The sequence below is a fragment of the Mytilus trossulus genome, chromosome 7 (genome assembly GCF_036588685.1).
Source record: "Mytilus trossulus isolate FHL-02 chromosome 7, PNRI_Mtr1.1.1.hap1, whole genome shotgun sequence".
Taxonomy (NCBI): domain Eukaryota; kingdom Metazoa; phylum Mollusca; class Bivalvia; order Mytilida; family Mytilidae; genus Mytilus; species Mytilus trossulus.
Genome location: NC_086379.1, coordinates 57,596,714 through 57,608,937, shown reverse-complemented (window position 1 = coordinate 57,608,937; position 12,224 = coordinate 57,596,714). Strand labels below are relative to the sequence as shown.

The window sequence follows — 12,224 nt, the reverse complement described above, 5'->3', positions numbered from 1 at the left end:
TACTCAGACCAACTTATTTTTAGAGCTGTTACTTGTATAAAATAATCTAACTTTTTTATATTTTGAACATTTCCAGTTCTAGAGAAATAGTGAAGAAAATGAGAGGCGACAGATAACAAAGGACATTGAAAGTCATAAATCGAATATCAACTGACAACACCATGTTTAAAAAGGAAAAAGACAAACAGACACACAACTATATCCAAAAATAAAACATAGAAAATTAAAAAATAAGCAACACAATCACCACAACAAAAACTCAGGTTTGCAGGAAGGGCAATCAGATCTTGCTCCAAATGTGAAATACATCGTGTTGCTTAACATAGTACATTCACACCATGTTATTATACCTATTCGGTAGGTCACATTCGAGGAAAGGGGTAAGGGATCATTGATTAGACTAATTGAGAGTTGTTAACCTTTCTTCAAAACTGCTGAATTAACTGTCATAGAACTAGTATAAACAGTTTTAGAACCGTTTTGTGTTAACTAGATCTTTAGTGGGTTAGAACTATGAGAATCTGTATGAGGGCAGTACTGTCTAGAACTTCCAGCACATCTTCTTAGGTGGCGCAATCTAAATCTGTTTTATTGCCTGTTCTAATATGTTTTGATTGTATAACTGTTCAAAGGTGTTTAAAGGGTACCACTGTCCGCAACTGCTAATTCGTAAAATATCGTCTGTAAGAAATTGGTCTTATTGTGTAAGGTGGACATAAAATTAAGGATAGTTTTGATGACAGTTCCTGTATATTTAAAGAGAGGTAAGAGAAACACTCAAATGTAATTGTTTTGGTACTTTGAAAGCAGCGATAGAAAAGTGATGCGCAACATATTAAAGTGCATTTTATCGTGACTACATTCCATTACATAGTTCAAAAATTAGGAAATCTTCAATTTTTCTGGCGAAATATTTAAACATATATTTTTTGTTCTATCACGAAACAAGTAAACAAATGTGTTTTCATAACTTACAACTTGAAACAACGTTAAACGTTTCAGCTTGTTGCTAATAATCTACAATAATCATGATCACAATCATAGTCCCATAAAGGAAAAAAGCAGGCAATTGCCAAAAGTGAATCACACACTTTAATTCCTTAAAATAGCTCTGAGTTTGTATTCTGCTGGAAAAAAGATAACTCCAAACATTCTTTTCTTTGCGGGTGGTCCCGATCCATCAGGTGGCAAAAATTTAAACTTTCTCACAAGAGAAACGATGGTTAAAAACAATTCTTGCCTGGCCAACACTTCTCCAGGACAGCTTCTTTTGCCTAAAATAATTAATATACAATATAGAATATTACGAATATCAACGTTCATACTTTATCTTATATGTAGTTGCTAGAACATATATTCATCCCGTCCCACTAAATTCACATCACAGTACAAAATCTACATTGATTTAGCTTTTACTTAGCGGCTCAGGCCTTGTTCACACCAAACGCAATGTACAGTAATCATGTTTACAATTAGTTTAATGTAATGTACACTTGTTTCACATTGCATTTGTTTCTCGGACAAAAGAAAAACCATTATAGGTCACAGTACAGTCTTCAACACGGAACCTATCCATACTTTTCTCCGAAGTACCCTCCTGATTGTGTTCCCAATAATTCCAATACGTTGAAAGAAAAGATCGTTGTCTCTTTAAACCATTTATATAAGATTCCTCATGATTAAATCAATTCAATATCAAGATTAAACACATATTATTCCACTTTCTCATGCTTTGTTTTCAATAATGTTTTATGATGTGGCGACGTACAGTTTCAGAATCTATACAAGTCATGTATGAAGAGTTTTTCATTGACACCCATATCACATTTTCTGATATCTATGTCTTTTAATGCTTTACTTTTGTGTTTGTGTTTTGGTAACTGTTGTTTATAACTATGAATTGTTAAACATAAAATTAAAGCTAAGAAAAATACAGTAAAATTTTTCGCGGTAACCAATGAAATTGAGAATGGAAATGAAGAAAGTGTCAAGGAGACAACAACCCGACCAAAAAGGAGCTAAAACGCTACCAGTTGGTCAACACAGCAAAAAATTGAAGACTCTTTTATGCCTTGTTTTTTTTTCTTTAACATACCTAGCGAAAACGGAACATTCAATTTGGTCATCGAGGTAGATATTTTAGATCCCTCTAAGAATCTATCTGGTATAAAATCTTCTGGGTCTGGATAAATGTTCTCATCAAAAAGTACAGAATCTAAACTTGGGTAGATAACTGTCTCAGCGGGGATTTTATACCCTTGGAATTTAACATCAACCCGAGAAGACCTTGGAGCAGACAATGGTCCCACGTTCGATACCCGCATGGTTTCGTTGCAAACGGCGTCACAGTAAGGCATATTCAATCTGTCATTCATATCAGGAGGGCGTTCAAGTCCAATAACGTCTTGAATTTCCAGAAACATTCTTTCCTGTATTTCAGGTTTGCAAATAAGATGGAGTATTGCCCATCGTGTGTTAGTGGCGGTAGTGTCAGTTCCTGCTAGCAAAAAATCACGGCATATTCTTATAAGCTGTCGTTCTACAAAGAAAAAGTTTCAATAAAAGTAGGAATTCTTTCATAGTTAGGAAAATTGTAACATGCGTACTAAAAGGATCATTAGTTGACAGTTTTACTTATTCTTAGAGCTATGAGCTAGCACGGCTCTTGCGCATGATCATACTCGAATTATAAAGCCAAAAAAAATAGTTGGTAAGAGTGACCCCTAATGTGCATTTGATAGAATTTTTTTCTTTATCAATGTATCGAACAGAATGCTTTGTGTTTACAAGAATGGTTATTTCAGAATTCGGTTACTGTTATACTGCATTATGTATAGACATCTTTTTAGACATCTTAATGTGAATTTTTGTCAAGTATGAATCTCAATGTTGCACGTGTTTTTTTATTTGCTCAATCATGTGAGTTTTTATATCGTTATTAATTTTCAAAAGATCACAATTTGAATTGTTGAATTTTTATTTTTAGAATCGCAAAAATATGATATTCATTATGTTCCATGTCAACGTTTACGAGTTGACACTACGAGTGAAACTGTGTTTTCCTCGTTGGAAAACAGTTTGTTCACCCAAAGATAACCCAAAGGAAACAACAATTCTAACCTGAGTATACAGAGTCTTTTTCGTGTTGTCGCTTCTTCATTTCAAATAAATAAGCATCAGCATAATCAACGAGATTATTTTCATCAAATGTTTGCTTATGCTCATCAAGACATTTCTGAACAAATGCGTCTAATTTTCTTTCGACGTCCACTAATCTTTTAGCATGGAAAAGATCTCCAGGAAATGATTCCAAAAGTGGTATCGCGTCTAAAATTCCAGAAAATTCGGAGTCTGTAAGATGCTCGTGTAGCATATCTCTGATTTTCATCATTTGTGGGTCATCATAATCAAAACGACGATTAAACACAATTGATGTTACAATGTTAGAAAAAACACCTTGAATAAGAGGTTTCAATGTAAAAATTCCGCCTTTAGTGTTTTCAATTGTCTTCAATAGAATTGTCACCTCTTCCAGGATTTTGTCCTGCAGGCTGCGTTTTCCCAATCCGAAATCCTTCAGTGTCTTTTGAGTAAAAGATCTGCTTTCTTTCCACAAAAGTCCACTAGATCCAATAATTCCTGAAATAAAACAAAAACATTGCACAAGGTAATGTTTTTCTCGAACTGTTGATGAGGTCTTTACACAAAATCCATTGTATGTTGGATGTGTACTAAAATCATACCACGTCTCCTTATTCTTATACTTACTGAAGCAAAGCAATTAAATCGTCTTTGAATATATTGTGAAAGTGAAAGGTAATTAGGTTTAAACTGTTGTAGAACTGTATTGTAAGCGTATTGTCAGAGATTTTTTTTAGAATAAAAACTAGTTAAGTGCTCCGATTGTAGTTTGAAGTGATCTAATATTGATGAATATATTATTTCGCCCGTAAAAATAAAATAAAGAATTTTTTAAGAAATATTTTTGAAAGTTTTATATTTTTGGCTCATATAATCCATAAGTGGTGTGCTCTAAGACAATTTTTCCACGATGTACACCAATTTATTAGGAATCGAGAAACATTGTTATAACTGCAGATTTATTTTCAATATATATCTAAAGAGCCATATATATATATAAAAAGAGCCACACACCAATGTAGAGTTCTAATAAGATTGTCTTTATGGAAAATATATACAACATATGTACAATGCCCTAACTTGTTTACATCATCTTTTTTTCTCTGGTGGAAAGCAATGTAGCCAACTCGTCCTATTTGTATTTTTCGAAAAAGGTGCATGTGGTGATTGACAGATTGTGTTGCAAATGTAGTTCAGAATATTGAGGGATTCGTTTATCAATTTACTACAGTTCCGTGAATTCATGAATTTCTTAAACATGTTTCCTGTAAATGAATCTGTTTCCTGGTCGAAACATGAACCAGTTCAATACTGAGAGCATCACCCTTTTTTTCTGTCGAATTCATATTTATCCATAACACTGTTATATTTCTTTATATAACTATTACACGTAATAGGCCAGTTCCGGGATACGGTTTCCAGACGAATCTGTCATGTGACTTCCATCACCACGTGAAAAAAATGTATGCATAGAAATTTCCAACACATGTTGAGCAAACGGGTAAAAAAGTTTTATTTTATACTGCACAAAATATTTGGGAAATTAAAAACTAAAAGGATGATCACCCTCCCTCAGTCATACGGCAATCACGATTGTGTACTCACGGGACATTAATTAGTTCTATACTACCCTACAGAACGACGACTATGAAAGTGCTGGAAACTTTTAATATGATTTAACATTTTTTCCAGAAATGACATTTCAAAATAATTTAGTTCGCTAATTCGCTTTGGACATCGGATACATTCTAGAGGTAGATAAATTATTCAGAATGTGTTCCCATCCTTATACAAGCTTAAGGTTTCAGACTTATGTTATGTTCGATATTTCGCAATATAAAATTAATAAAATATGAATTTGAAAATAAGCACCACCTCCTACTTAAACATTTCGAGGGGGGATTGAGACAAATATTCCTTCGCCGATAACAAAATATATAAATGTATATACGACTCTGTATCTACCTGTTATAGTGGGCACATAATCAAAAATGCATTCAACTTATGAAATTTGGATATGAAGAGACATTTAATACATATAATGCATTTAGGGCGCAATTTTCAACTGGAAAGCCGCCGTATACAAACCACCAGTTTAGGAATAGAGTATAACACATAATTTATTAAACAGTGGGAAAGTATTATTTGTTTGTGGAGTAGATGAAACAAGATGAGATAAACTGATTAAAATTTAAAATTCATAAATTGGCTTACAATCTGTGTCAAAATTATGTACGCACAAATTCTATTTTAATCTTTTTAATGAGGTTGACTTACTGTGGACTAACCTTAAATCCTTGACTGTGTCCTAAACACAGTATCTTTATCGAAGCTGTCCAACGCTCTGTCATAAGACCAGTCTTAAATTGCAATAACAATATTACATCTCCTGGTAGATAGGTTAAAAATTTAAAAATTTGGAAAAAAATATATTGATAAAAATTATACTTCAAACGATATAAATTAATAATATTTGCCAGAATTGTCTGCAAGACAGTTGTTGGATTATTCCTATATAAATTGTGAATCTAAATCAATGATGAAAAGGAAACCAAATGGGAAAATATTGACAGATTTACTCTAACGTCAGGAAGCAACAATACTAGTTAACAACAAAGAGCAATGACCGTGACTAATCTATATTCTAGTGAAAATTACAATCCAGTGAGTAAGGCTCTAACCAAGGCTTTTCAATTACTATACGGCTTTATCCTTCTACTCTTAGTATTAACTCTATTTACTGCATTTAAACTCCTAAGACCACATCCTACACTAGAATATAACCACTTCACGACGAAATGATGTCATGCGATAACGTTACGGAAAGGCATGCGAACATAAGTGGAAGAATAATTGATACATTTTTCGTATCAGCCCCTAAACATCTTTTTCGGAAAATGTGATATTTACGTTATTTTAATACTTTTGTCATACAGTGAGAAAAAAAAAGTTAATTTACTCTTTATTAATCATTATAACAAGCATATCAATCAAGATACAGACAAAGAAAATAAAATATGATTATAATTTTTAACACAAAGAACATTCAACCATTATTTGCTGTCAAATTTAAGGATTTTATCAATCTAGGCCCAAAAAGATTAAAGAAATTATTAAAGTTGTTCTTTTGATTTTTGGTGAACTTTAAAGCATTACCTCCTGCTTGGAGCAAACTCATTTTAAAAATAGATCACATCTACCAGGGAGAATTAAATTCTAAATTACGTCCACACAAAATTGCAACATCCTGTTAAACTTAAATCGCAAGGCCTTTTGAATTCAATAGCTAAATAATAAGTTTCAGACAAGTAGGGCTTTCTTTTTACCTGTAAAACATACTGATGTTATAACAACCTTATTTAAGTGCTTTTTGTATGCAATGACTAATTTATTCAAATTTGATTAAAACAAGTGAAACTGTGAGCTACTGCTCACTGATGATACCCCCGCCGCAAGTGGATAATATAAATAGTGTAAAATATGCAAGTGTTCGGTAAACAGGAAGTTGTCGAGTGATGAATCTGAAAACGCATCACACGGTATAGCTGACTTATATAAATCATGAAAACAAATTTCAGAAATCCTTGTATTGTAGTTCCTGAGAAAAGTGTGACGAAAATTTTCAACTTGGCTATCATGTGTAAAATCGTACAAGTGTTCGGTAAACTGGAAGTTGTCAAGTGATCAATCTGAAAACGCATCACACGGTATAGCTGACTTAGATAAACCCTGAAACCAAATTTCAGAAATCCTTGTATTGTAGTTCCTGAGAAAAATGCGACGAAAAAATAAATAGTGTAAAAATATGCAAGTGTTCGGTAAACAGGAAGTTGTCGAGTGATGCATCACACGGTATAGCTGACTTATATAAATCCTGAAACCAAATTTCAGAAATCCTTTTATTGTAGTTCCTGAGAAAAGTGTGACGAAAATTTTCAACTTGGCTATCATGTGTAAAATCATACAAGTGTTCGGTAAACAGGAAGTTTTCCAGTGATCAATCTGAAAACGCATCACACGGTATAGCTGACTTAGATAAACCCTGAAACCAAATTTCAGAAATCCTTGTATTGTAGTTCCTGAGAAAAATGCGACGAAAAATATTCGTGGGACGGACTGACTGACGGACGGACGGACGGACTGACGGACAGACAGAGTTAAAACAGTATACCCCCCTTTTTTAAAGCGGGGATATAATAAATTTTTACTGTAACTTTTTTTTCTTATTTAAAGGAGATCAAGGATTGTTATGAAAGTTATATTATCATGATTATATTTAATTCTTGTTTTAACAAAACAAAGGTGTTATTTATAAAATTTTATAACTTTTTTTCAAATCAACTTGGATTTTTATCAAACTTTTCAGCTATCTTGTTATATATTTATCTTACAATATACTAGGTTGTTTTTTACTTTGGTGTATTGCTGTCAAATTAAGGGACTTAGTTAATAGGTAGAAGAAGGCTAAAACTTTCAGCTTGGACAAAATTCAGATAGAAACCTATAATTTAAATATTAAAATTTGACAGCAAAAACCAAATGACCAAATAACCTGTTTTTGTAAGATAAATAAATAATGAAGATAGTGGCGGATTTTGATTAAAAAATCCACTGAGTTGCTTTGAAATAGTTATAAAAAGTTTTAACGATGACTATCTGAAAATTCTAGCTTTCTTTACTTTGATTAATTAAACCCTTAAATTTGACAGCAATATGCCAAAGAACATAACAACCTATTGTTCCTAATATAGTTAATCTGCAATGTTTAGTCTTTGAGCGAGTATGACCTTGACATACTATAAAGACATTAGGTTTACTGTTCGGTAATGTTCGTGGACATATTGTTTTACCCCTGTCCGTCCGTCCAAATATGGGAACATAGTTATTAAGCTTAACATCTCGTACAGTTTGAATCATAGGAAGTTTTCACTTTGCTGCTGTTTGTACAAATATATTGACGGTATGCATGTGCTCAGGGTTTTGATTTTTGTTAATATTTGCTCTTTTGGGAGATAGTTGAACTTTGTCACTTTTTAGAGTATTGTTTTGCATAAGAGGACCGTTTCCATGTTACTCCTATTGCAGTTTGAATTTTAGGAAGTTAACATTTTGCTGGCTATTCTTACAAATATTGAAGATGTTCATGTGGTCAGGATTTGATTTTATTAGTTTTTGCTTTTTTGGGAGATAGTTGACCTTTGTCATTTTAGGTTATAAGGGGTTAAATGATATAGTATTTTAAAAGAACACTTTGCATCTGTATGTGTATGTGTGTGTCACTTTGCTACTATGATATCCCAATGATATATATATATATATATATACTTAATTTGATATTATAATGTACAAACATAACACAAGATCCGGTCGCATATCTGCATAATATGCTTACCTTGATGTTGTAATAGCCTTGTAAAAAAGAAATTGTCTGGTCTATCACTGAACATGTCACCTTGCTTCACTAAAGCATCCTTTAAATTATCGTATCCATTTATAACTACTATCCAACTCGACCCTAGCTTCAAACTGTATATATCCCCATACTGTTGTCGTAATTCACGGAAAGCTTCAATCAAATTTTGTTTTCCTGTGATGGACAGCATGTTTCCAACGACTGGCCAGAGACGAGGCCCAGGAGGCATTCCAGACGGTCGACGACATTGCGTAATTAGTGTATACGTTATAAGACCGAACAAAACAAGAAACAAAATTGACGATGCATCAGTGAAAAGAGAAAAATCCATCTTATTGTATGAACAATGAGACAGGTATACTGACCTTTCCACTGATAAGATAATAATTATTTTGAAATGTTATTTACATAGTTGTCAAATGTATGATAATACGATTAATTTATAATAACTGTTTGGATTAACATCTTTCCTTTGAACCTGGAAAAATAAGATCTTCGAGCAAATAAGTTTACATGAAAATTTCAAATGATATGTTGGCACAATATGTTGTTTTTATGAAAAGTTCATTTAATTTACATGATTTTTATTACTATTTCAGGACCGATATATTATTAAAGCAAAAAAGCTAATCAAAAAGTACTAACAATATCAACTTTTTTGAAGGACATAGTGATGGTCATCTGTTCTTTTTTTCGTTAGCCAATGGTAAAAATCCTTATTCCTACTATTCACCTTGGCAGATTAAAATAGATTATACTGCAACTAGTTGTGTTTATTTTCTAAATATTGTAACATAGCCTATATTTTGTATAATGTCAATTTCATCATGGAACACTTTCTCAATAACCAGGGGTCCATTAAAGGATGCACATAACTTTGACATTTGTGTTACGATTTATAAAGCTATTAATCTATTAATTTAAGTTGGAAGTATAAAACAATATTAGGTCAATGTCATAAAAATGTACACTTTTTGGTACTCGGCGCAAAACTGGGCGAGGGCTCGGTAAAACCTTGTCCTTACCCAGTTTCTCAGCCTCATGCAAAAAATACATTTTCCTGACATTGACCTTATATTGTTTATATACGACTCGTCTACACACCAACAATGTAAGATCTGTAAATTTGCTTTCGCAAATTTTTTGTTCTTCCCTCGCCAGGATTCTAACCCTTGCTACTGAGATATCGTGACACCAAATCGCCTTTTTAACAATCAAAAATCAAAACAGTCTTAGGCCACCAAAGGCAACGCAGCAATAACAAAAAAAAAACGCAATAGGAGGCGGACCTTTAGTTGGCTTCGAGCTTTTGTATGTATTAATGGAACGCATGGCTTTATAACATCATATGATGTATACAATTGTTGTCTCAGCCACAAGACTTCTTAGGTTATAATCTATGATACTGCGGCAAAATGAAATCTTGATTTTTTTATATATGTAACGTGATTTTAGCGTGACTAGTAAATATAGAAGACCTGCTTATCGTGTTCAGGAGTTATACCACCATTGTTTTTCCTCTGCTATTTGTCTTTGGTTTACTTGCACTTTTTAATATGCAGAATGTATCTTTGTATCAAATAATGAAATACTTGGATGAGTTTTATCATGTTCAATCATTTCTGCAGACAACATTTTTGCATATATTTTCATTGCATATAAGATAATGAACACCATAACTACTATAACTACTATCCAACTCGACCCTAGCTTCAAACTGTATATATCCCCATACTGTTGTCGTAATTCACGGAAAGCTTCAATCAAATTTTGTTTTCCTGTGATGGACAGCATGTTTCCAACGACTGGCCAGAGACGAGGCTTGCTCAGACTTAAATATTGATGAAAACACAGAGATATTTACATATGTACAACAATATATTCATGAAACTGGAAGATTTTTATAATAATTCATGTGATATTATACTGTTTAGAAACCAGCCTATAACCACAGTGTACCACTCTTTAGTCTTAATTAAAGACAAACCTAACTTTTAACACAAAAAACAACCAATTGTGTTTAGCATCTTTTTGCAAATAAATTTATATATATTTTATTATATTTTTTGTATTAGTAATTATACTTTCAAAAATCAAGAAATTAATAGTCATGTAATAAGATGGTAGACTAAATTTTTTATGTATTGCAAAAAAGAGCCAATCAATTTTTTTTTTATTCATATAAATAGAACAACTTTGTTGCAGTGAGCTTGTGAATTTGAGTAAAAATCACTTTATGATATATTTGATTCCTAACCAACAGTTATTATTTTGGTATAAAATTCGATATCACCTTCAGTAGGTCTTGCTTTAACTTTGTTAACATAGTTATTTATATATGTATACACAAAAAATACTTCAAGAAGTGGAGGAACTGCCTCCCTGACTCACTGCAACAATGTATGATCTATTAACTTATCAGAAAATTATATACTATCATGCATGTTATTCAATCCATCTTGTATGGGAAAGGATTTGTATAGGCACTGCCTTTTGTCCGATCCCTGTGTTTAAATGTACATTTGATATTTGAACAATAAAATATTTTTAATTGAAAAAAAAATAATGAACACCACTTGAAGTTAACCAATCATAATTTTGACACCTTTTTTTTCCTGTTTAAGATCATTTTTTTTTAATAAAATAAATTCGTGTGTTTTCTTCTTGTTCATAATATAGTCTTTGTGTTTAATTTTCATACCATAATGACAATTTCTATTACAATGAATGTATACATAAACTATTCATAATTTTATATGAAACCGCATTTTCTATATAACATATTGTTTTCAGCTGTTTATACCATGAATAAAAGCAACAAGATAGAAGGCCGTTTGTACGTCTCCCATGCTCCAATCAGTCGTGTTAGTATAACAAGTCCACTGCTTCTGTTTACTATGTTGATTAGTCGTCTCTCTCTTTCTATTCTTTAAAAAACAATTTAAAATACTTTGTTAATCATGCATATAGAATCAAGAAAGAGAGTAACACATAATTTGAAATAAGACATTTTAGTACAATGAGCATGCAAAACAATAAATGAAACCGCATAAAGAACGTGTGAATTTCAAATATTCTAGGAGTCTGATATTAAACTGTTATCATCTCTCTGTACTAAAAACTATGGAGATCTTGTTGATACATTGTCCAATATAAAAGCCCTTTTTCTCCATGAAAATAAAGAATGCGAACTACTATAATACAAAAAATTGCAAGTGCGAACACAGATAAAAAAAAAAGTTTATTTTACTAGTATTATGTAACCTCAATTCAAGTATGCCATTATAAGATGTACGTATAGTATAACTTTTATTTTTAAACATACAATTAATACAATTGTGTGATATTATGTATAAACAAATGCAACAACGGTTTGATTCAGCAGTATACTTTATCCGGAGAAGGAATACACCTAGTGTTTTATCCAACAAATAATATTTTGGGGGTATTTGAATTAACTTAGACTAACATATCGATTGGTGTAAAATATAGACTAAATAAACTAGTGTTTTTCATCCGAGGAATGTTCACACTTGTGTTTTGAACTAGGAATTATTTCTCTAGTGTTTTTTTGTATCCGGAATAACACCATAAGTGATTTTTAATAAGGAATGATTATACTTGTGACTTTTTAGAGGAATGATCGCACTAGTTTTTTTTGTTTTTGTTT

At 32.0% G+C, this 12,224-nt stretch overlaps 1 protein-coding gene across 1 annotated transcript; it reads right to left on the bottom strand.

Moving 5' to 3' along the window:
• Positions 1–1,055: 1,055 nt before the first annotated feature.
• LOC134727166 (cytochrome P450 2B4-like) lies at positions 1,056–8,896 on the bottom strand. The gene is made up of 4 exons (XM_063591546.1): positions 8,534–8,896; positions 3,121–3,639; positions 2,096–2,539; positions 1,056–1,274 (listed from the first exon to the last, which is right to left on the bottom strand). Exons 1-4 carry the CDS (start codon positions 8,883–8,885, stop codon positions 1,093–1,095), a joined length of 1,497 nt encoding a protein of 498 aa, XP_063447616.1. The 5' UTR covers positions 8,886–8,896; the 3' UTR covers positions 1,056–1,092.
• Between the last annotated feature and the right edge of the window lie 3,328 nt (positions 8,897–12,224).